Consider the following 26,570-nt stretch of genomic DNA (forward strand, 5'->3'; position numbering starts at 1 on the left):
ACTTCTTTATTAGGCACAAATGTGTACACTAAATACATATTCAACAAATACAAAGTGAGATCACTTACCTTTAAGAAGCCGGGTTCGCATCCAGGATAAAACGTTCAATAAATGTTAGTATTAATATCTCCATTTCCTCTCTTCTTTTTCACTTAGAATTCCATCAAATAAACAGGCGTAATTCTGCAATTCCCCATCATTTGACATTTACAATCAGTGAATATGATAACAAAAGTGCTCACATGTCTACAAATGTCTTTATACTTCACTACCTTCGAGACGTTACGTTGTTCACGTCGCAAACAACAGAAAAACGCTTCGCTAAATAGGTAGACTCTCGAATATTTGGCCAGATAAGACGTTTTCATTTTAAGGCATGTCAGACACATTTTAAATGAAGGAACGTTAGAATTTTTTTTAAAAAAATATCTTCGGTATCGTAGATGTGTGATACAAAGTGGAACAATTTTGAAAAAATACAATTTAGTCAGATATTAAATTATGAACGTTGGACTTTACATAGCAGCAACATTAATATTCGGATACACTTAATAAAATAAGGAACAAAGGAAGTAGCTAAAAATGAGTACATAAAAAATATTACGTGGTAGAGTGGCACAGCACGCTACGACGCCAGGGGTTCCGGTTTCGAATCCCGACCTGTGCAGGAGTGTTCTTTGTGATTGTCCCTTCATCAGTTTCACCATTTCGTCGCTCATACTCATCGTTGCTTTCTTAACCGCCAGATTACCATTTCGGATGTACAGACGGGATCAAATGAAATGTACTTCCGTTTTCCTACCAACTCAGAAGCGAGTTGGAAACTCTTCATTGCTCCTGTATAGATAAGAAAGTGGGGGAGGGCAATAGCAAACAAGGCCAGCACGCAAACTTGTTTCCGGCAAAGCGTCTTGTTGGAGTCTTGGCAGTTTGTGGAAGGATTTTGTGTTCCTCCCCCACCCCAACCCCGCCTTTCTCTCTCTCCTTGAGTTTGTGTTTGTGTGTGTGTGTGTGTGTGTGCGCGCGCCGACACCTGTTTCATTTTAAGTTTGACGTATTTTTATTGCATCGACTAATTGCTGTCATGACTGGAAATGAAACAGGTTAGCAATGGAGACATAATGAGGGATCAAAAATACAAAAATTCCGGGCATGAGTACTTAGTAGTAGTAAAGGTAAGGTAAAGTTCGTCGTGCGTATAGAACCGTGCCATGAAGGCACATTTAAGGGTTTGTGGCAGTAGGGTGTCGCATATTCTCGAGTTCGGACATTTTGGAGGTCATATGACCAGCACCACGCTCCAGCCGTCTTTACTCCCCAAGGATGTAGAAGAAACGAGAAAATAAAAATGTTTTACATTCTGCGTATGTGACAAGTAATTTTTTGGATATTGTCTTTGAAGTATCTGTTAACATCCTAACCCGCAATTTTGTTTAAGGATAAAACTGGTTGAAGGCCGCGAGTGTTCCTGAGAAGTAATGAACATATCACAGAACGCGCAATAGTTTAGCTCGCGTTTTTCTGAAAAAAAGAAAGAATGATATACAAATCAATTCTACGAATGCTTACGTCATTGTGACCATGGAGTGCATTTTGCACACTAACGAGGATCTGGCGTCATGACATAAGGTCAGTATAATGGTCTGTGGGGTTTGGACTGTGTCCTATCCATTTACGTTTGTAGTTGTCCTTTCACAAATTTCATCTTAACACACCTTTCATACTTATCTTTGTGATTACCCAAAAGTGGAAGAAAAGCGAAATAAAATAAATAAACACATCGATTATTGTGTCCCTGCGTTTTTCAATCTTTCTTCATGACCGAAAATTTATGTTTCACTGATGTAATGCATCACTTTAATCATGTGAATTATTTTCCGTCATCGTTGTGTGCTTAATCATTCCTTAAAGCATAGACTCTAATGCTGTTGTCCTTAGTGTAATTGATCTTATTGTGTGGAAGTTTTGATGTGGACAAAATAATGGTGAAGAATAAATCTCAATTGATTGTTCGAAATTTAAAATATAATAACTCCGAGGTGACGCATATTAACTGTTCTTAGTTCGATGTCAAAGAACGATTTCTCCTATACATTAAGAAGGATTCCGGCCTCCGTGGTAGAGTGGTTAGCACAGCTTGCTTAAACACCGGCTTTGGCATTGTGTTCATTCGGTGTTCATTGTGAGTGTCCCTTCATTAATTTCATCATTTCATCGACCATCCTCATCGTCGCGTTTAGCCAAAAGTGGCACAAGAAGCGAATTAAAATAAAGCAAATCAATCAATCAATCGATCATAGGGTCTCCGGTTTCATAGAGCAGTATGCAAAGCACTTCGTCATGGATGCCCTCAAAATTCAAATAATAATTTGCAACAGAAAACCTGATATTAGAGTATTTTAATAGTTTAGGCATATTAACAATTCACGTCAACCAACAATAAACAATTTATTGATTGATTTTCTTTTATTATACTTCGCTTTTTGTGCCACTTTTGGCTAATTTGCAAAGATCAAACATTCATGGCCAGGCCAGGATTCGAACCCGGAACCCCTGGTTCTGAGATTTCGGCCTGTGTATGGGGTTGGTGGCCATCCACCGTCGTGAGGAAATTGAGGAGCTACAAATTAGTAGCGTGACGCGGCCATGGAAACCTGCAAAGACTGAAGACCACAGATTAGCTGAAGACTTGTCTTGTTAACCACGCGTCACCCCATAATTCCAACCTCGGCAGGTGGAAGTGAAGCCGGCAGTCGGTAGGTAGGACGTGGCCCTCACGGACCGTTGCGTCACGGGTTATTATTATTATTATTATTATTATTATCATCATCTTCAATCAAATAAAGCTTTATCGTTATATATTACCGTATTTCATTGCATAATCGTCGCACCCTGTTTTTCAATCCAAAGAGAGAGAGGAGGGGGGGAAGGCAGAACACAAAATCCTTCCACAAACTGCCAAGACTCCAACATAAAGCTTGCTGGAAACAAGTTTCCGTGGTGGCCTTGTCTGCTACTGCCCTCCCCCACTTTCTTATCTATACAGGAGCAATGAAGAGTTTCCAACTCGCTTCTGAGTTGGTAGGAAAACGGAAGTACATTTCATTTTATCCCGTCTGTAAAGCAGTCCCAATGTCTGCTCCAAGTTGCACAGCTGCTTTCAGAGCCCTTGGTTTGAGAAGGGGGTGGGGGTGAGGAAAGGGTCTTGATTTTTCATACCGAAGCTCCTTCATTTCTTTCTCCCATTTATCTTGGTTGAATTTTCTGAGATACGGAATTTACCTCATTTTGCTTTTCATTACGTTTTATTGCGTTACCCACGGTACGCTTACATGTACTTAACATTTTCAATTTCCTTGCACGTACCGACACCCTTTGGTTAGATACGGCAAATATAAATAGCTGTCGTTCGTCAAATGTTGTTTTTTTGTTTTGTTACCCATTTTTCTCGTACTTCAGTCAGGGATCAATGCAGTTACTCATAACAGATGTAGTCAGGAAGTAGCATGAATTGTTCTTTCCCCGCATTGTAGTTGACCGGTAAAAAACTATGTAACAGTAACAGAAGGCTTTCAAGATTTGTCTGAATATTAAAGTGATCTTTTTTTTCACACCCAAATATAAATAACTAATTTCAGATTTGAAAACGTAACAGGGGTGTAAGGGGTGACCTTCCACGCAGTACATACACCCAATCGTCAAAATCAGTTCCACGTAGTACACCCTGGGCTGCCTTTTGCTGACTAACAAGTCTCTGGCGACTGGCCAGTATAATTCTGTATGTTCTGCTTTTTGTCATGTGTGCTGAGTGCCCCTTTACAGCCTCAGCTTTTAACCTAAGTCAGAATATTTTCATATTTCAGTTATGCGACCTTACAGTTATGTTATTTGTTGTGGTAAGGGGCTGGACCCAGTATAACGTGGCGGGTGCAAAATAGCCTAAGTGCTGAAACACCCAAAATTAAAAAAAAAAAAGAAAAACGTAACAGGGAATATAGCTTTAATAAATGCGTATAAATATTTCACAATGGATTATATTTATGTACATGTTGTTAATTGTGAAATATTGTGAAGAAATGAAACAAAATGCTACGTTTCGGTTACTAATGTGAGCCACTGTATATGTAATGTTTTTATTTCATTAACAATGTACAATGGTCAAATACAACTTTGCAGACCTCCGTGGCGGAGCGGTTAGCACATCGCAATACGACGCCACAGGTCCCGAGTTCGTATCCCAGCCTATGCATCATTTTCATTTTTCTTTGTGATGTCCTTTCGTCAATTTTGTAATTTCATCACCCATCCTCGTCTTCGCGATTAGCCAAAAGTGGCAGAAAACCAAAGTTAAATATAACAAATCAAAATCAAACATTACTTGGCATGACAAGAATGGATAGGTTATTTTGAAGCTGCTGTTATTAAAAGCAAATTTTATGTAGCTTTCCTAGACAGAAGTTTCAAACACAGAAACTGATTGATTGGATAACGCCTGTGGATTCCTACTCGAGCAGAAAATGTATATGTTTCCATTTATTACTTACAACAATAGCAGACTGATTTCCCGCTAAATCAAAGAAAACTTGCATTCACAGTTACAAATTGACGTGTTGAATGATTTCTCTCACTCCAATTCTGCTTAATCGAACAGCACACCACAACGTGGGTCATTAAATATTTGCAACTTACTCTCGAGTTCCTCAACTAAAAATAAATTGACTGCGAAACAAGACCTCGTCTGCGATAACTATATACCACGTTATATGAAGAGTATACGCAAGTTGAAATTCCATCATAATAATTTGAATTCTGCTAGTAGCTACAAACATATTTTTTCATACATATTTTCTTAGCAAAATATGAAGTTCCTCACTTCAACAAGGATAACATATACACAGTATTCCACAAGAGTTTTTAGTTCGAGCTAGTCGTAATATGAATATACACGTCACTTCATTACTTAGTTTAAAAAAAGTGCCAGGCAATGTGAATTCGACGGCATGCCTGAAATTATTTGCAGTATCTCATGTATCAAGGGGGCTTTTTAAGTAAAATGAAGGACACATACCACATGCTTGGGTCAATTGAGAGTAGTAGAAACGTAATTATACTGCATGTTGCAACTGAAACAGTATCCTCGAAGCCGAAGTCGTTGAGTGATCCACTCATAAACTCTCTACCAAACATTTCAAGTTCGAGTAGACACCTGGGCATGAGCGTTTTCTTTGGTAACCATCCCTTCATAGATTTAATATGATCATCATTAATGTTCATAGTCGCGATTATCTACAAGTGGCAGAAAAGCGATACAAGAACAATACAAAAGTAGAAGAAACAAAAGAGGATAAAAGGATGAACTTAGTTAATGATAGGAAGTTTTATAAAATTACTGTTTCTTGAAGAATCTTGTCCTTTGTTCCGATTGTATTTCTCAGTCACACGTTGCTCAATGTCCATGTCGACTGTCGTTCTTACATTCTTGAAAATTACTTTAATGTCTGCCTATGCTCTTCTTTCAAACGTGGTAGGCGCTCTGTCTGTTTCTACACCAAAAAGTTTAATTCATCTCCTGTCCAAAAAGGCACGAATTACTGAAAGTAATTTTCAAAATTGTAAGCAGATGAGGGCCCTTGTAAAATACGTGTACTGTCCTTTTATTCGCTTAGTTTTGAGAATCACTCTCCATACAATTGTTGCCTACTTCAGAGTCCAAAGGCCCTGTCTAGCTACAGACCAGTTGCGCAAACGCGGTTTCATTTGTTTCGTACACAAATTCCATCCTTTATACGTATTTTCTACTTGCTAAAAGCAGCGGCGGCTCAAGGGGGAGAGCCGCCGTGCCATGGCACTACCCTCAGAAGAAATGCATACCTAGCCCCTAGCCCAAGTATTGTTAAATTAATACATTGATAGTTTACAGACAATGAGATTCGAATCTTTCAATCGGTCAAGCTGACGTGACGACCGCCCCAACCACAGACTAGATATGAACCGCCCCAACCTCCTCACTGCATCGCCAGCTGTTTCGTATCCTCGGCGAGGCAGCGGTCGGCGCCACCCAAGAGCTGGCCTAACCAAGTTGAAACGCGTGCAGAGGGTTGGTAAAGTCTCAGCGAGTAACCTTTGCACCATAAGCCGGGAAGAAGGTGGCAGGGGGTGGTGTTAGCCAATGGGGTTAGCCCATAAGACACCAGCCGTGCCCGTTTAGCACAGCGAGGGAACTTTCTCAGTGTTGACACCGTTGCCATCTTCAGAGATAAGTCGCTAAATACGACGGATTTGTACGACCCGTTGGGGAAGTAATTCGTGAAAAAGGTACTATCTACTTTTCTGCCAACATTTGGAGAAACGAACCTAGTATTTTTCCGAAGTTAAATGAACATTTTGATAATAGATAGATGCGCCTAGAGGGCCATCCAGACTTTTTAAAAATATAAAAGTAAAAATTCCTTTGGCATTTCGACAATTTCTTTTTACATCAAATGTAGAATATTTTCAACGTCCAGTTGGAATACGTGTGCATGGGGGAGGAGAAGGTGAGAAGATTTGCTTTCCCTTCCTCTTGTAATTGTGTTTTTAGTGAAGTGTCCTGTAGTGTTTAAAGATAGGTTAGTGAGTGAAGATGAATCGTATTAGTGTGTTATTACTTAAACACACTGTTTTCCACGTTACCAAACAAGGATATACATCTTGGCCAGTGGGGCAACCTCAAGGAGGGGGGCCAAGGCATTGCGGAGGTTTTTTTTCTTCGATTTCTTGATCACGTTGACAGTACCCGCCGGCCGCCACTGGCTAAAAGTGCCTTTCATATCGCCTCAGGGCGTTGTCTACTCGGATGCTTCGTGATCGAAGGTCACGTGTACAAAGTTTCAGATTTTCCGATTTGCGTGGTGCTGCTGCTATCAGTTCGGTTCGCCTTCTCAAGGTCGCGCAGCAAGCAATTATTTTTCGTCTTCCGATAGGAAAAAGCTTGCCTCTCGCTTATGTGGACGAACGCGTGGCACGGATGACTTTTTGGCTCGACCATGGTTGGTCCTTTATGTTTCGTCCTTCAGCATTTTAATCTAAGAACGAATCATTCTCATCGAAAAACATAATGTATTTTTTTTTAATTGATGTAACACATGTAAACCGAGAGCGAGAGATAGATAGATAGATAGAAACGTTTTCCTTCAACAAACGTTTGTTTTCCTATTGTATAAAGTGAACGCACATGTTAAAATTCATCTTGCATAGATATTCAAATTAGAACAAATTCACGTAAAGTGATTAAGTATGCAGAAAAGAAATATATTTGTGATAAATACATAGTTAGTCAGTAAATTCCGATAACCAGAATTCTGTCACGCCGAATGAAACGTTTTGTTTTACAATTTAATGTTTTCACTGACATCCAAAACGAAAATACGTATTATAACTTAATGACTTTCAAGGTGTCAAAATATTGTAATGTTACTATGCTGCCGATCACAATTATGAGAATGCTACGGGTCCCGGGTCCGAATCCCGGCCTGGGCGTGGATGTTTGTGAGTGTGCATTCATCAATTTCATATTGTTATCACCAATCTCCATCTTCGAGAATTAGCCAAAAGTGGCAAAAAAAAAGCGAAGTCAAATAAAGCAAATCAAAATCAAACAATTATGAGACTTCTTCGAAAATGCCTTCGATAACGGTATTTGCTATTCGTAACGGATATGTGTATCACTTTTTCGAAACAGACTTTTGTGGAGGAAAAGAACTGTAACGTTACAAAAGTAACGAGCACAATTATACGAGAGACCTATGTTATTCTCTCCGGAACACGGCATCGGACACGGTATTGCACATCGGAACGTCTGTATGATACCAGCTATAAATAACGTTGTTGCTTTGAAAAAAGGAGTGTAACGTTTTTTCAGTAGTGACCTCAATTAAGTTACTGGTTAATTGTAACGTTACTAGCACTTTCCACACACACTAAAGTTACTAGTCAATATGTGACGAACCTCTTTCTTACCCTGTAACGTTACTGGTTGCCGGCAATGGATGTAACGTTAAAGTGTCACGTGAAGACCTACTTCTTTAAAGATCAGTTATGGTTCGGTACCGTTATGCACACCTGTAACGTAATGTTCATATACCTGAGGTAACGTTTCTGTTCACGAAAGAAGTTATTCTGTTTCTGGTTGTAACGTAACGGAAACCGTAATTGAAAATACCGTTCCATTTCGTTACGTTACGACTCCCTGTTCGTAATTAGGAGCCCAAAATCATTGAGAATGTGAAATATGAACGAAATCTGGGAATGGTCCGGTATTGTAAATTCTTGCCCTTTTTTCTGCATTTTATGGAGTTGGAAAAATACAGTTTTCTGGTTACCTTCTATAGTATGATAAAGAATCAAAATAAATTATAACTAGCAATAAGCTTGAAGCATTGACATACGCAGAGAGAAGCTGATGAAGTGCTAAATGCAACTCCCCTTAAAGTGAAACCTGATTACCATTTTTATCTTTGAACATTAGAAAGCAAAAAAGTTAAAAGTCATAACTATGAAATATTTTATGGTGTATCCTGCCACCTTCTCTGCAACGCAGCCATGTAATATCCCATCTTTACAATTGCAGCCCCTCCGAGAAAGATCGTGCGTATTCTAGGGACTTGATGTGCAAGATGTTGGGTTCTTTTTTGTACATGCACTGATTTTCCAGCCAGCATTGCGATTGTAGCTTAATTGTGCTCAACTTTGCATAATTTTACCTCGCTATCATTCTTTGCTTAGCATAGTGGGGAATCGTGGCATAATTACTGTAGCCGTGTGTCTATATGAAACCAAAAGCCTTGGACCTCGCACATCACTAAAATCTGCCTGCCCAGTCTAACAAAAAGATAAAATGCATTAGTCTTCTGGGCCTTTACCTGGGGGCAACCACCCTGGCTGCCCCTGCCTAGTTACACCCCCTGTGTTTAGGGCTATTAGCATTAAAATTACCTATGTAAGTTCTTCCCAACACCTGATCATCTAATTTCTGGTCTTCAGCACTTTCTGCTATTCTCACTACCTGTTGAAAGTAGTAGAATGCCCCTGTGCTTTGCACCATGTTATGAATATAGGGGTGTGCAGAGTTAGGGCCCCATACTTTCTTGGTCACAGTCAAAAGTGGGGGTGATGTGATCAGCAGTTTCCTCCAGGTACCCCATTTTAATTGTAAATAACTTCTTAGCAGTAAGTTCAGCAACACTACCAATGAATGTAATAAAATAAGATAAAAAACAATGTTATGGTATGATTCAGGTAATTACTATTGCTAGCGAAAAAAGCCACATATGCTGTTCTCGGAACCTGGTGAAAATAGGCCTACATGCTATTCTCACCATCTGGTAAAAATAGTCGCAGCCATTTTCAAATGTTCATGTTTCTCCTCAAATTGCATTTTATTAACTTTTGCAAGAATACGCACACATGCATTGCAAGTCTTAGTGAATAAAAGTCTTTAGTGCTTATTTTTCAAATTTAGTAATAGTTTTCATACACTTTTTTTTTCTAGGGGTTGAATATTAGCTTTTATCGCATAATAGATGTCTCAACCTAATAAAGCTCAAGATGAAGCTGGGAATTCTGGAAGTTCAAAGAAAGAACCGGATGCATCAAAATCAACAGGTTCCAAAAAGAAGAAGAAGAAGAAAGCTTCAAGTGTTCTTGACCGTGAAGACTTTGATGCTGGACCCACAAATTTAGATTGCATTGAACCTGGTTTATTTCTTGGTAAGTTGTTGAAACTGTTCATGTAGTAATCTCCATAAAAGGTAGACAAAAGTTTGTGAAGTATTTGTGAGAATACAATACTTTAGGGGCACATTAAATGTTCAGTGACCTAGATTTTTGCTTGTTGAGTGGAGTGACATTATTTATTTTTATGGCTTTAGCATGTTTTGTTCGCTGATTGATCAGCGTTTATGTAAGAGTTGTGTTAAGCATTGAAGGGATGCTTACCCAGAAAGGCTGTCTTTCTTTGAGCAGAGTGATCATTTACAAGGGGGTGCTGCAAAGTTTGTGGCCTGACCTTGTTCCCAAACGATTTGAAGGAAAGTCATATTATGCCTTGAAAGTACATATTCAAGTACGAAAAGTCAGAGCATTAATCGAACGCCTTTCCTTTTTAAATAACTAAGAAGTGAGCATGTCTGCTCAGAAGACAAGATTTATGGACACAAAATTCAGGGCTGTGATGAAGTTTTTGTTCCCCCAAGGCAAGGCTCCGAAGGAGATCCATGAGGAAATAGGGCAATACGCCACAGAACTCTGTGATGGAGTGGATGGGACAGTTTGAACGCAGGGACTTCTTAACAGATTTATTATAATCTCAGTTCGGTGTCTTGCTACGTTATCGACTTCCGATCTCGTCACCAAAGGGTTGATTTATTTTACTTTGATTTTCTGCCACTTTTTGGTAATCGTGAAGAGTAGGAGGAATGTTGATAAGATTAAATGGATGAATGGACAAACTCAAACACAAGCTAGCAATAACTGCATGTACAACATAGCATGTGAAAGCGGGCAAACTTACATTGGAGAATCAGGATGCCCTCTACTGAAAAGGATTGATGAATACAAGCAGTACACACGCAAAGACAAATCAGATGAGTCATTAATAGCCGAACATGCATGGAGTGAATCACATGGAGTTCAGTAACAGTACCACACAAAGAACCAATTTGGAAAGTAAGAAAAATCAAAGAAGCAGCCTTCATAGCAATGGTCCAAAACCCTAGAAGCGAACCCAGTATAGAATTGAAGCACATAAGGTCCCCTCTCCTCAAAAATTAGAAATAGTAGCATAAATAGAGCAAAAATTAGTGCAGAGTTCTGTGGGGCGCCGTGAAGTAGTTGGTTAGAGCAGAGGATTTGTAATAAAATCACAGGTGTCTCGTAGGCTCAATTCTGTTACTCAGTGATGTTCGATTGAATGTTATAACTGCATTTTATTATTTCGCAGAATATGATTATCCTCTTTGGTAAGTGAACAATGAAGTACACGTACTTCTTCCACTGTGATACGATATTTGATTGCTTAGGCAGGTCTGTCGGTCTGTAGATATTGCATACTTTCATATGTGCTCTATTTGAGTCTTACATAATATACAAAATTATTATTTAGAATTGTAATTGCAGAGAGTGGTTTCCTTCCATGTATGGGCTTTAGGATGACAGTGCTGCTTATGAGACACTGAAATACGGGACGGTGCCAATCATTCCACTACGAGTGCGGTACTTTTGAGCGTGGGAGGTTCGAACGAGTTTGAACAAGCAAAAGTGGTCTGATGCTGTACTCATGTAAGAACCTTACTTTCCATATCCTCCACCTCATGATGTGGAGCCTGAATAGCCATAGAAATAAACTGAATATCATTTATTCCATTAGTTTCTACAGCAAGCAACCAACGAAGTACAGAAGTATGATGTATGTATTTCTTAATTCAATATTTTTTTGTCAATTTGAGAAGTGACCACATACGCAAGAAATTAAGTAATTTTCACATTCCAGATAGCTGTGCAATGGCAGAAGAACACTGTTGTGGAAAACATGCAATACACAATTGTTGCTCGAACATTGAGACGTTTTTAAAACTTCTTGTCTATTGTAGGTAATTTGACCGCTGCTACTGATTTGGTTGCATTGGAGCAGCATCATATTAACCACATCCTTACTGTTGATTCCTGCCCTCTACCACGGAAGGTTACCATGAATTCTGGTATAAGCACGAAGTTTGTTCAAGGTAAGTGCCTTGGAGCTCCAGTCAGAAAAAAATTTCAGTACTAAATACAATGTCCCTTTCAACTATCATTGCCTTGGTGACTATTATTTTTGTATTTAATCTAATCCATATCCATCCTCATTGGGAGCCGTTGACCCACTGCACCCCCTCAAGAATTACGTCGATTTTTTTTAATCGACAGATTTCGATGTTTTATGGAAAAGAATTGGTTCCAGTGTGGAGAAAACACCAATAATGGAGATATCTGATCCCAAAGTGTGGCCCGCGTGGGTAAAAACTTGCCATCTTGAAGTACTTACGCTACTCTTTATTAGTAAAATCCATTTGTATGCACACTAAAATAGTGAAAGAACACTTTGGAAAGTGCTATCAGTTCCAAACCTAATATTCCTAACCTAACGACGTAAAATTTTAGCTGCTGTTGTGGAATGTCGTGGGTGCTATATTCACTTGCACAAAGTTTTTGGGCTGTTGGACTTCATGCTAACTTAACTTCACAATTACACATTTCTGTGAGCTAAAAAAACCTGAAAACGTTGTATAGAGCGACCACAAGGGGAAAAAAACAACTTGTGGTTCCACTATAATCAAAGGATCCAGTCCTGGTGGAGGCACATAGTGGTTCGGATCCACGTTAAACTGTAGGTTCAGTCCCGATGAGCCTTACTCTGCAGAAAGTGGATTCAACTCAATTCAACAAATCATGTAAAATATTTCACTTTCTCGAGGAGCTACAGATGGTCCTCATTGTTGCAAAAAGGCAATAGCAGAAGGATAACAACAATAGCAGTACCATACTTTTTATCACTCTAGACATTACAAGATTCTTATGAGTGCACACTTGTGGATTCTGTTGTTTTCCAAAAGTGAACCTCACTTGCCTGTAGTATACCTCAGTAACTGCTTCTTGCAAGCCAAAGGCTTTAGCATCTGGACTTTGCAACCAGTATAATCCTTTATGGGGGTCATGCTGTTTGTCCTTATGTGTGCCGAGTTCCCCTTTACAGCCCCGTCTTTTAACTATGGTATGAATATTTTATCCTCAGAAGCAGTGTAACTGCGTTATTGGCAATAGTGTACAACTGTATTAGTTCTAGAAATTGATTGAGGAAGTTTTCAATTTTTGTTAGGGCCCTGTCTTCCATTTTCTTTTAGTTAAAGAGATGAAGAACAATTTCCCTGAGGTCCTTCTCTCTACAGCAGTTGGGGAGCACTGTTGCCAACTTAGCTTTTTCGGAGTCCGATCTGACTCTCTCGTGCACTTGTTTGGCTGTGAACTGTGGCACCTGCACCCTGGCCCACTATGATTCCATCATTGGCTCCGGCCCACATACACCAACTTTTGCCATGAGTATACATTTTGCACGTGACATGATATTGTTATATTGGCTGCATCGCCACACCTCATGTTACCTCCCCAGATACTTTTAAATAGCATCGTGGCTGAGGTGAAGATGACAATGTTGTTATCCGGGAATCTTTTATTTTCGATTTCATATTATTAGTAGCAGTGCCCATCGTGACGATATTGAAATAAATGCACAACTGGTGCGAAATTGTCATTCTTCGCCTTAAGGGGCTTATCCCCATATTGCATGATGAGCACCATCGCCTATGTGCCCATAATTTTAAAATAAATCAATCTGTTTTGCACCTCTCAGTCCCACTGTACACACAGGAATGTAAAGGGTAAGTAACCCTTTCTGAAGTCTATTTTTTAAAAATTTTGTATTAACTTATTGAAGTTAGAACATTGATGTTAAGAGTAAGCTCAATGTAAAAGAAGCATACTTTGTAGTTACAGACACTCCAAGGGAAGACCTCTTGATTCACTTCGAGGATACGGCGGAGTTTATCAGATCGGGGCAGGAAAATGGCGTGGTTCTAGTACATTGGTGAGTGCGTTAACATTTTTGTCTTGAAGTTCAACCATTATGTTTACTAAACATACCTGTTTGTTTGTTTATTACTAACTGATTACCCAGCATTGCGCGGGTATTTATTTATCCCAATCTTGTATTAGACAGGAAAATAATGAATTCTAACTATAGTGTAAAATGTAACTAATTTTATTTATAGGCATTTAAAAGTATAAGTACATCATACAAATTATAAAGTAAAATATTTTACAAATTTGCTATAATATTAATTTAACTCAAAACTTGATTATAAACAACATTTTTAGTTTCACCTCCAGGAGCAAGAATAAATAAATTGAACGACATTGGGAGTGTCACTATTCATTTTAGCGACCCCGAAAGCTATGGATTGCACACTAATATCGGTCGTTATTCAATTATTTTTACGTCATCACCTTCCCACCCCCACCCTAGGGGTGCCAGGGGTGTCTTACCCCCACAGTAATTCTTTCCAGATTTTAAGTGATATGTCTGTACCAAGTTTGGTTGAAATTGCTCCAGGCATTCGAGAGTTATGCCAGAACAAACATACAGATATACACACACACATCCATTTTATATATAAAAGCAAGGAGGGCCAAAAGGGCTAAGTAAAAATCAAATAAGGTAAAAGGAAACACTCACCGGACAGTAGGAAAATTCAAAATTTTCGCTAATTTATAGCAGCATCGGTGTGAGAAGAAACAGAAGAGGAAAATTTTGAATTTTCCTACTGTCCGGTGAGTGTTTCCTTTTACCTTATTTGATTTATATATATATATATATATATATATATATATATATATATATATATATATACAGGGTGGGAAATAACCTTTTGCTAGGGGTCCACAGTAAAAAGTAACAACAATTAAGAAATTATGGTAATACCAAATGTTTACTACGACAATTGTGGTTACAAAAACAAAATTAAAAGTTAGTATGTCCGCCGTTTGCTTCTCTCACAGCACGAAGACGATCAGGGTAGGAGCTCAGAAGATTCGCAAACAAGTCCGTATTCCATTCCATGTCACTGAGGTCTTGTTCCAGATGTGCAAGGAGTGTTGGCCGGGAATAGCTGTCCTGTCCACGTTCCACTATCATCAAGGACTCAACTGCGTCCTTCAGAATAGCCCCAAAGTGCTCCGCTGCATTTAGGTCCGGTGATGCACCCGGCCATTCAGAACTGCTGAAAAAGTCAATGCCACTTCGCCGAAGAAGGTCTTGGTTTTAACATTTACCTTGAAGCAAGGTGGTTTGTCGTGAACTAACTTTTAATTTTGTTTTTGTAACCACAATTGTCGTAGTAAACATTTGGTATTACCATAATTTCTTAATCGTTGTTACATTTTCCTGCAGACCCCTAGCAAAAGGTTATTTCCCACCCTGTATATACAAGGTACAGTAATTAAATAACAGGAATTGTATTATAACTTTTTTACAAGGATGCATATAGAAATGGTTTTTGCCTTAATTTTCGACATAGTCACCCTGCTTTTCAACACACTTGGTCCACCTGTCCACAAGCTTGCGGATGCCCTCCACAAAATAACTTTTTGGCATGGCATGTAACAATCTTTGCACCCGCCTCGATCACCTCGTTGTCATCTGCAAATTTCTGACCCCGCAGATAATTTTTCAAAGGTCCAAACAAGTGAAAATCCGATGGCACGAAGTCAGGACTGTATGATGGATGTTTCAACACCTCAAATTTCAGATCACGTATTGTATCCATAGTATGCACTGCCGTATGAGGGTGGGCGTTGTCGTGGAGCAGCAATACTCCTTTCGAGAGAAGTCCCCGACGACTGTATCAAGCACTATTCAGTTTGACCCTTCTCCTGGAAGTGCACCAATATAGGGCCATTGACATCCCAAAAGCTCGTTAGCATCACTTTCCCAGCGGATGCCTGTGTCTTGAATTTTTTCTTGACTGGAGACGTTGGGTGCTTCCACTCCATCGATTGTCTCTTACACTCTGGTTCATAATGGTGCACCCGGGACTCATCTCCTGTCACAATTCGATGAAGGAAAACATATCCTTCACGAGCATAACGGGCCAAGTACTCCTGAGAGATTGTCTGCCGCGCAGGCTTATGAACACTGGACAGTTGCTTTGGTACCCATCGGTTACACACTTTTCTATAGCCAAGGTCATAATGGATGATAGTGAATTCAGATCCATGACTCATGTTGAATTCCACGGCAATTTCATGAACAGTGACTCGCCTGTTGGCACAGATTCGCTGGTCGATCTGCTGTTTCACTGTCTCAGTTCCCACGCAAACTGTTCTCCCACACTCTGCTGTTCATCACTCACATTTTGTTTTCCGTTCTTGAATCTTTCCACCCATTTGTACACTCTCCCCTTACTTAAACACTTGTCTCCATACTGAACCTTCATTCTGCTGTAGATTTCAGAAGGTTTCACTCCCTTTGACCACAACAAACGAATAACACTTCGTTGCTCTTCTTTGGTGCAGGTCGTCAGCGGAGTGGCCATGTTGTATGCGCAGGTGCAAACTGCTTGATCATCCCGACACCCATGTGGCATATTTCTGAGGAGCCATTTTGTGTCCAGTGATACAACTTTTCGTTGTGCATGAATCTCCCTGAAAGTTACAATAAAATTCCTGTTATTTAATGGCTGTACCTAATAGATTAGGGCTGAGGCAATACTGATGCCAATGTAGTGGTATTGGATGATATCAATGATTGGTATTGGTTCAAATTTCATCACAGATACTGGTTGATATTCTCCTGGAGTTCAGTAATCTTGAGGGAACTAAATATCCTGGAAGTTATGCAAAATTAGTGCCGATGCCATTAGATTCTTATTGGCTGATGCTTTTCCAATGTTTTGGTTTTTAACAGGGTCTGAATAAATGCCACACTACACTTTCACCAAGTCTAATTATCCTGGAAGTTATGCAAAATTCAAATTATGTGCAAAATTGGATTTTGTGATTATGTAACATCTATTTTAATATTTTAATGTAATTCTTGAATAACTTTGTAAATTTATGCATATAATTGGACTACAATACTTACTAACATTTATCAGTATTTGGAACAATTTTTTAATTATTACAATTTTCAAGTATCGGTATTGGCATTTGTATGGTATCAGCTCGACATTAACAATTAAAATTATTTTTGCAACACCATTGTGGGAAAGAATGAATTTTGTGATTAAAAAAATATCGATGAATATTTTAAAACAAAATTCTCATAGTTTGATCCATAAATATTCTGATCAACACATCTTTGATAAGTAAAGGTACATTTGTATTTCAGCTATTTTGGAGTGTCCCGGAGTGCCACAGTGGTTGTAGCATATCTGATGAAGAAGTACAAGATCTGTTTTGAGGAAGCTTTAGAACGGTAGGTAAATTTTATTCCATAAATTTTTGTTATATAAAAAAGTTGATGTGCTTAATTTACATACGTGAGTGAAGTAATTTTGGATGTACCAATTAATCAGTACCAAGGTGGGTTGATATAAATCAGGTTGAAATAGTGAACATTTTGTGTAGAAAAATATACAAAACGCTAATCATCTTAAACTGTAGGTAGTGTCATTATCATTAAAGTATCGTTTAAAAAGTTGCCATAATTCAGTTACAAAGACTTTAACTTAAAATATTTTAAGTTCCAAATTATAGAGTACATCGAGAATGTTATATTTTCACTGGAAGAAAAGTTACTGAAATTATTATAGTTTCATTAACACATTCAACAAACATTTTCATAGTAGGTATTTTTTTTTATTTGCTTTATTGAAATTATTCAAATATTTTACAGGGCTGTTTACTATAAAAACCTTTCTATGTGAAGAACATATCTGTATGTATGGTGCGAAAATGCAAACAAGCAACCAATTTAAATAAATATAATAATAAAAAATAAGTCATTCAGGCAAATACATGCTTTAGTTATTGTTAAAAATCGAAAATTTGTAATTTGTATATAGTTATTAACTAATATATTAAAACATGGGGAAGATTAATTTTATGTTCATGGAAATCTTTTTTAACATGGAGAATGACATCTGTGATCAGTGTTGCTGTTCCTTGTTTTTTAGTGTGTGTATGTGTGGAAATTTCTGCTATTCCACCATTACCTTTTGTCTTTTCAGGGTAAAGTCTCAAAGACGTTTTGTAGGGCCTAATTCAGGGTTTCAAGCTCAGCTGCGGCTATATGAGGCTATGGAATGGCAAATAGATAAAACAAGTATTCAGTATAGAATGTTTCGTCTTCATATAGCTGCCGATAAAGTGAAAAAGGGTAAGTTTAACAGTTGGGCTGAAAAGTTCGTAGGCTAACATAGTAAAAAATATTTTTTTGACAAACTTGGATTTTATTATTCAATATAGTTGCCTTTGAGGGCGATACAACGATTATAGCGGTCATACAAATTTTTCGATGCCATTTTTATAGTACGATTTCTCTTTAGCCTCAAAATAGGCCTCAGTTTCGGCGATTACCTCTTCATCAGTGCTAAATTTCTTTCCAGCGAGCATTCTTTTAAGGTCTGCAAACAGGAAAAAGTCACTGGGGGCCAGATCTGGAGAATATGGTGGATGGGGAAGCAATTCGTAGTCTAATTCATATAATTTTGCCATCGTTTTCATTGATTTGTGACACGGTGCATTGTCTTGATGAAACAGCACTTTTTTCTTCTTCAAATGGGCCCTTTTTTCGTGATTTCATCCTTTAAACGCTCCAACAACGCTCTGTAATAATCGCTGTTGATGGTCTGGCCCTTTTTGAGGTAATCGATGAATATAATACCATGCGCATCCCAGAATACTGATGCCATAACCTAGTCTCAGCTATCTCGATCAACTTCACTTTACGATCATTTAAAATTATTTTGTGGACTTTTTTGATGTTTTCGTCGGTAACAGCCTATTTGGGGCGTCCACTGCGTGCATCGTCTTCGATGCTCATTTCGCCTCGTTTAAATTTAGCAAACCACTTCTCAACGGTTGATTTTCCTGGTGCAGAGTCCGATAATGTTTATCAAGCCAAGCCTTGGCTTCAACAGTATTTTTTTTTCGCCAAAAAGCAATGCTTTATTAACACACGAAATTCTTTTTTATCCATTTTTTCACAATAACAAAAGCTGCTTCACTCACAATGCTATATCTCACGAACTAATTATCCGGCATCTGTGAAATTTATACACGTATCTTTTGAAGGTTAGTACTAAGTAAAAATCACATGGATTTAATTCTAGTAACGCCATCTATGAGTCAGCCTATGAACTTTTCAGCCCAACTGTTATGCACATAAATTTCTTTCTCCTTCAATTTTATGAATTACAGGAATAATCATGGGTAGGCAAAACTAAAAATAATGCAGGTGCCAGCACCTTCTTCTCAGGAGCCAGTTTCTTGTTTTTTAAGTAATTAATTCTTGTGCCAGAGTGGTTCAACTGGTAATAGCATGAATAACTATGCAATTCTTTCTAATATATGGTCATTTCTACCATATTGCAAATTTTATTGGTTAATAAAATTTCAAAAATACATTATCGCATGTGTACTATTTTGATTTAATGATACACATGATTCAGGAAACACACAAACATTAAGAAACACATATTGTACTCGTTATTATTATTATTATTATTATTTTTTAAAAAGAAATGGAATTCCACGAACGAGCTCAAAATAGTAGAACTGGATTTGAAAATTCATTGCCAGATGAAAATTTTCAGAAAGCGAGATCACAATTATGTCATGGATTTGCAGTGGTCAGGAAGTTATTTTCTATTATTTCTTGTCTTACTGCTTACACACATCCCGTGTGATGGGAGGTGCATGCTCGAATCCTGTCAGAATGGCACCGCTTTTCAAAGTGAAAAATTATGGGAAATGGCCATTTCACTTTTCTAGTGTTTTTTTTAAAAAAATATTATTACCAAAGAAATCCAACTTGGTACTTTGTATTTTCGCCTGTTGAAATATATGTTATACGCAGTGATATAGTGCAAACATGCCTGGTTTCGTGGTAGCTGTCTGAATTATTCCATGCATAATATGCACCATATTTTTTGGAAATAAGTGCACATTATACATGAGTAAATACGGTTATTCTTGTGGTAGCTGTCTGAATTATTCCATTCATAATATGCACCACATTTTTTGGAAATAAGTGCACATTATACATGAGTAAATACAGTTATTCATGTACAGGGTTTGTCCAATAAGTATCGGGATTGATTTTGTCCTGCCAATGGGAAGGCTTGGAGGGCAGTCTCTGTGGGTGGGATCGGTGTATTGCGGGATGTCACGTGAGCTAGGAGACCCAGCTCAGTTGCCTCCGAGCCTTTGAAGTGTGTAGGTCGTGCCTGAAGTGAAGGTGTGTTTTGTGTCCACGTTGAGAGTCAAGATGCAGCGAACCATCAAACAGCGTTGTGCCATCAAATTTTGCGTAAAACTGAACAAATCGACTAGACTTTTAATATGATTCGTGAGGCTTACGAGGACAAAGCCATGTCCAGAATGTGTGTTTTTGAGTGGCATAAAAAATTCAAAGATAACCGGGAAGACTTCGAAGTATGTGACGCTGTACTAGGGTCGGTTGAAGTTGCCAACAATATTTAAGCGGCAACTGGCAACTGCAACTCGGAGTAAATAAAGAACCCGTACTAGAAATCACAAATTATTTATGTGCGTAGTACTTCTCTCGTAACATTGCGGGAGTTTACGAGCAAAAATCAAGAGAAAAGCACGAGGCAAAGACCCTTTAATCACGTATGTATCAAAGGATCTGGCAATGAATGGCATTTTAAGCTTTCTCCATGGCGATCATTCTCTAGCAAGTTAAATTTAACATTATCCCTCTTGTGCAGTACTGCTGCAACATCTAAACAACAACATTAACATTAAGGTTCATGCACACTGTATACTTAAAACCCTATAGATTCATCATACACATTTATACTGTTTGGATCACCATTCATATGTTAAGGCATCGCGATTAATCCAATCGGTCATCAACGCGACGTTAAGTTCGTAACCCTTAAAGCATCTGCAAATACATGTTATCCACTACTTAGTATAAAAAAGGTAAAGTGCTCCCCTGTGCTTAGCACCACGCCATGAAGGTGTATAGGGGGTGTGGGGGTAACGCCCCACACTTTCTTGATCCGGTCGTGAGTGGGGGTGATGTGATCAGCATCACGCCCCTGACCGCCTTTACCCCCCAGGGTTTCCCCCAGGTACCCATGTTATTCGACGCTGGGTGGGCGCCGGGGCCGCTTCCATCGTTAGAAAAGTTCCCGGATTTGAACCGGCCGGAGATCGAACCCGGGACCTTAAGCATGGTAGTCAAACGCGTTACCGACTGAGCCACCACGGCCAACACTACTTAGTATATATTACTTAAAGTTTACGTGTGGTTGAGAAAGGCAAGGATGGCAAGAAATGCTACTTCGAATATCAATTTTAACAACCAACGTGCAATTTATTACATATAATCATCAACAGAAATATTTCATAACACTTGCAAAGATTAACAATCAAGCCAGATTTTGGCAGAATTCAATAAACGCTTCATTCGTAAGACAATCTTTACAAATTAGTCACACACATCCTGCATGTATTCTTTCACAACCCTTCACAAGTTAATTATATCGAATCTCAGACTAGAAAAACATATAACAATACCAATGATTGTATGTGCGCTTACAGTACATGCGTATATCTGGTTTTCTGCAATACTACAATTTTCATTAGCAATTGATTGGGAACTTAGGTACCATTATTACTACCGAATCATAAAACATTCCATACTATTCCCAATAAAGCAAGTTTACATTGTGCCTACTTTTGACAAGAATCATCAAATAGAACAATTTGTCCTTGCATACTGATTTAAGCGTTGGTAATGCTATGGAAAACAAGGTTGGAGAGATTCTACGAAAATTAAGTCAAAACAGGTTTAGGGAAAACGTGTTCCGTTATTTTCAATTTTTTTCTCAATCGTAATTTTCTCAATTGCAAGAACAAGGTTCAATTATCGCACAATATCAATACTGTTCTGTTGTCGAATACGCTCTACGTATTCATTAATTTGACTTTCTCGTGCCCCTCAATTATTATTAAGCCGCGTGCACCAAGTTTCTAACAAGAATATAATCAATGGAAAAGATGGTAAGCGTGGTAAAGATTTCTAATTCACTTGTTCTAATTACGTGACTTCAGTCGTGCACAAAAACTATTACTGCTTCACTTTGCTCGTAAAACAAGGGGAGGCAAAAAATGAACAATCACGTTTAAGCACAGTGGGAACGTAATATGTAGTGCAACAATTAATCTAACACCAGTTTTGCATTCCTAATAGCACAGTGAAGTTTACATACCTCATATAATGTTTTTAATTCGAAAAACCCAACACCATACTCTACTTTAATGGTCAATTTCCATTTCATAATTTTCCATTGCACGAGGTACTTCACACGAAGGCAAATGGCCACCTTCTTTTTCGATCAAGTTCTACGGACTATAGCAAGGCACGTCACTCAGCGGGAAGGGGAAAAGTTGGAGTGTTTGCAAATGTAGCGTTGACTGCTTGATTCCTGCCGATGAAGTGCGGCTGAAAATTAGGTTTTGCTGCAAGCCGACTTAATACGAAAGGTCGCTACTAGAGGCAGCACAAACAGAGCTATCAGATGGGAACGGCATCTGATGGCCGAAAATTGAACTTCTTGAAATTTTTTAAGAATTATTAAAGTTAGATTTTTCAATATGTAAGGTTAGCGAATACGTAATATTTGCAAATGTTACAAAGATGAACAACGTGCTGGACATCCGACATTGATGCTCATCATCTTTTTTGATGCAAAAGGTGTGGTGCACAAGGTGCCCGCTGGACAAACAGTGAACGGGAAATTTTACGCAGAAGTGCTCGAACATTTGAGGATAGGGTCCGCCGCGTCCGAAGGGAGATCACAGATTCCTCGCTGCTGCATCACGACAATGCGCCCAGTCACACGTCGCTAATTGTGAGAGAGCCACTGGCCAAACACAATGTGGCAATGCTGCCGCAAACACCCTACAGTCCAGATATGGCTCCCCTGACTTCTTTTTGTTCCCTCGGATCAAAAGGAGCCTGAAAGGACATCATTTCGGGACGATTGAGGCGGTCGAAGCGACTTAGACAGGGTGCTTGAACACCCTTGTGGGGCGTATGAAGAGTGGAAAAAGTGCTGGCAGCTGTGTATTGATGCAGGAGGGTCATATTTTGAAGAATATTAACACACTGTACATAAATCTTCAATAAATTTATTTTTATGACTTTAGTCCTGATACTTATTGGACAAACCCTGTATGCTCTAGTAATATAAACTTCTGTTGTAATTTGTGTGCCTAGTAGAAGTGTAGTAGCTTGCAGTAATGATTGCTGTAACAGTTGTGTGACATATTTTTTATTTCCTGTGCAGCCAAGATCCTACCTCAGAGTAGCATGGACGTATTAAAGTCTGACCCAGCCCAAATTACAGTAAAGCCTGAACCCCTTGTGTACAGGTGCAGAAAGTGCAGGTAAGGCTCAAAACAGACTTGAAGTTTGAAAATAATAAATTGTATGTTACGTTTTATGAAGTTTTTTAAACATGATATTGCTAGAATATTTTCAAAGGTTTTTTCTCTCAACATACTCATTTTGAGTTTTCTTGTTGCTTTGATTTGAACCTTTGGACTTACCTTTGTTTCCAGTGTTCAACCACAGATGATGAGACTGGCTCAAGACAACAAATCTTCACGTGATAGGAGAAGTAAACATGTACGAAACAGCACTAGGTTTTCAGATCACCATTTTGTTTTGTTGGTTTGTTTTTTGTCACTAGGGAGCAGATTTTTAAGTGCTAAAAAATCAAAAAAATATTTATTTTTTATGTTCTAAAAGCAGTGCGAATTTGTGGCTAAAAGTAAAAAATATTTTCAATCAAAATTCTATCTAACAAAATAGATGCTCAACAGTGACAGCTTGACATATGTTGATTACAATCAACAACAATGCACATTTCCAAATTATGAATTGAGTGCAAGTCGATTATATCAGAACAATGATGAAAACAACCTTTCCACATCACATATAGTCAGACGTGCATATTTGAAGTGCGGGATGTCATGCACACCTAAACACTATCAATTTCAATAAACTGTAGGTCAATAGGTGCTGTATCGTGTTGTGGAGTCACAAGTAGGTTATTTAGTCTGATTTTATGCATTAACCCCAAAACATGCATTTACACAAAGAATTTTGAAACTTTATTTTGTCTGAAATGTCTAAAATATGTACATTTTATGTTCTTTCCCTAGAAGTATGCATTGTATGTGCTGAATATAAGATGCATTTTCATGTAAAATGAAACTTCAAGTTATATTGCAACCATATGGTTTGCACTCCTACTAAAACCCAACATGCTGTCACAACTTGCAGTCCTACCATCAGAAAATGTAAAAAGAACATGAGCTGGAAGCTGATTTTTTCTGAGCTGCTTTACCTTTATTATGAACAATCATCTTGCAACACTGCAAACTGATACAAGTATTGGCCTCCCTGATGGCGCAGTGGTAGAGACGTCACCTTGTAGTCAAGGGGTCCCGGGTTTGATACCCGGTGGAGACACATAGTGGTTTGGATCCCACATTAAACTGTAGGTCCAGTCCCTATTAGCCTTACTGGGCAAAAAATGGACACCAACTCAATCAATTATACATGTATTACAGGCTTATCACATTGATGTTCCAATTGGTTTGCCAATATTCGTAACTTCACATAATGAAATAATTTGAATATTATAATAAGAGTTATCATCATTTAGTCAGAAAATCGACTCTTGTTATACAATATTGGTGTAAAGTTTGTTTAATGTGGATGAAATTCTCTTGTCTGATTTTCTTATTTCTTTTTGTGTGTATAAAATGTCATTACTTTTGTTTTTCTTTTCAAATCCACTTTTTTGCACAGACTAATCATAATTGGTCCCATAGAGCAAAGAGGAATGCAAGTTATGCCAAAACCAGGATTTGAACCCTTGATTACAAGGTAGTAATGTATCGAGGTGTAAGTTTTAAATTATTCTTTCAAACCAGGAATCATACTATGATTTATGCGATGATACATATATTGGAGACAGCTAAATATATACCCTACATGTATTTTTAAATCTTATTTATTTTCAGACGAATCGTAGCTTCAGCTTCTAACATCCTCCCCCACTCACCGAAGGAGAATCCATCTTGGTTGGATGCCAAATGGAATCAGCCTCGAGATACCCTTCAGCTGTGTTCAGAAACATATTTTGTAGAGCCCATGACGTGGATGCCAGCCATCAGTCATAGCTTGCAAGGGAAACTCTACTGCCCCAAATGCAATTCAAAACTTGGTTCCTTCAGTTGGATCATGGGTAAGGAGTAACTGTATTTATTTTGCCAGTATCGCAGTATATTTCTCACACCTTGTTCACGCTGATATTACTTTGAACTGATGTTCATACCAATGTCTCAACACTGTAGCAGTTAAAAGTTGTGTTCAAGATATAAATATTAACCTGTAGAGCACAGGTTTATCACTTGCATGTGGCAGCAATTAACACATCATTTTTTAAAAACTATGCATGATATTTCAGTTCTGTCTGTTTTGTTCATTTGTATACACATGAGGATATGACATACTCACATCAAAAAGAAATATATAGTGAAACCTCGATTTTATATTTTTAAGGGGACCACGCTGAATAGACTTAAAATACGGGAATATGTAAAATCAAGGAAAATTTTATGACATTTTCCTATGTTGGGACCATCAAAATTGAATTTATAATGTGGGGAAATTTAAAATCAAGCAACGTAAAATCTGGGTTTCTACTGTATTTGTTCTTACTATTATTAATAAACTCAGTTTGAAAATGTTGATGTTTTCCCCTCTGAGTATTATGGGATAGAATTTTAAAATGGGCTATTACTGTTCAACCACTGCTTTTTTTATTTTCTTGTAGTTTATGGTTATTACAAGCATAACGAAAAACTGTTTTTTTTTATGCTTGTAATAACCGTAAACTACAAGAAAATAATTCTACAATGCAAGCAATGTGTACATACAAGAAAAGCCACTGCTTTTTTTGTTTAGATATTTTAAAATCGGGGGACGGGAATTACATGCCCTAAAGAGTGGGCTTTTGTTGTGATTCCCTGCATGTTTAGTTCATCCAGCATCTATAGGGCTGATGCTAGAAGCAATTTTCTGGAATTTTTATCAGTAAGCTGGAAACAGTGCTTGGTTTATAGATTGTTATTTTTCTCCAAAGTGTATCAGCCTATTTTCAACACAATTTGCATGGTTGTGAGAATGTACCACTGCTACATGTTAAGTTTTTTCTCCATTTACTTTGGTCTATTAGGGTGGCCACAGGGGCAGGCCGAATACCATTTTTTTTTTTTTAAATTCAGATTTTCTTCTGCTTCTTTTAACTTCATTATTGGGAGGTACAATGTATAAATTTCACTTTATAAGTATTATCTTGATACTACACTGCGCAAGCTTAAAATATTAGTTGAATTGGATAAGAGGTAATTTAAATATTAAAAATAGCTATTTTAATTACTTATGTGAAATTTAGAAAATTTCGCACTTCTGCGTTGCACAATTTAATGGTTAAATCCTATTAATTTCGAAGATCCACTGTCTTCATTCATAAAAGGGTACGGCGTTTGAAGCGGAGATGGTACCGCTGCACTGGCACGTGCACCCTGGTTTGCATCGTCTTGCTTCCTGTTGTCAGGTGGTGTTGCCAGTTGGTGTTTTGTTGGCTAGGCTGTGCAGCTCGGCAAGGTGCCGTTCCTGTTCCCCGTGTGGCTAGAGGGGGTCAAGTATGTGCAACACATCTTTTCTTTTT

The 26,570-nt window shown here is 38.2% G+C and overlaps 1 protein-coding gene across 1 annotated transcript in view; it reads left to right on the forward strand.

Moving 5' to 3' along the window:
* The window catches only part of LOC146005330 (dual specificity protein phosphatase MPK-4-like), a 79,938-nt gene that overhangs the window by 24,254 nt on the left and 29,114 nt on the right, over positions 1–26,570 (forward strand). The window contains exons 2-8 of the mRNA XM_083144499.1: positions 9,530–9,747; positions 11,628–11,759; positions 13,558–13,654; positions 16,955–17,041; positions 17,796–17,944; positions 23,112–23,211; positions 24,859–25,082. Coding sequence (XP_083000625.1) covers positions 9,561–9,747; positions 11,628–11,759; positions 13,558–13,654; positions 16,955–17,041; positions 17,796–17,944; positions 23,112–23,211; positions 24,859–25,082 — 976 coding nt within the window. The 5' untranslated portion in view covers positions 9,530–9,560. The remainder of the gene's footprint in view (positions 1–9,529; positions 9,748–11,627; positions 11,760–13,557; positions 13,655–16,954; positions 17,042–17,795; positions 17,945–23,111; positions 23,212–24,858; positions 25,083–26,570) is intronic.

Source organism: Lepisma saccharinum, chromosome 23 (assembly GCF_977018435.1).
Source record: "Lepisma saccharinum chromosome 23, izLepSacc3.1, whole genome shotgun sequence".
Classification (NCBI taxonomy): Eukaryota; Metazoa; Arthropoda; class Insecta; order Zygentoma; family Lepismatidae; genus Lepisma; species Lepisma saccharinum.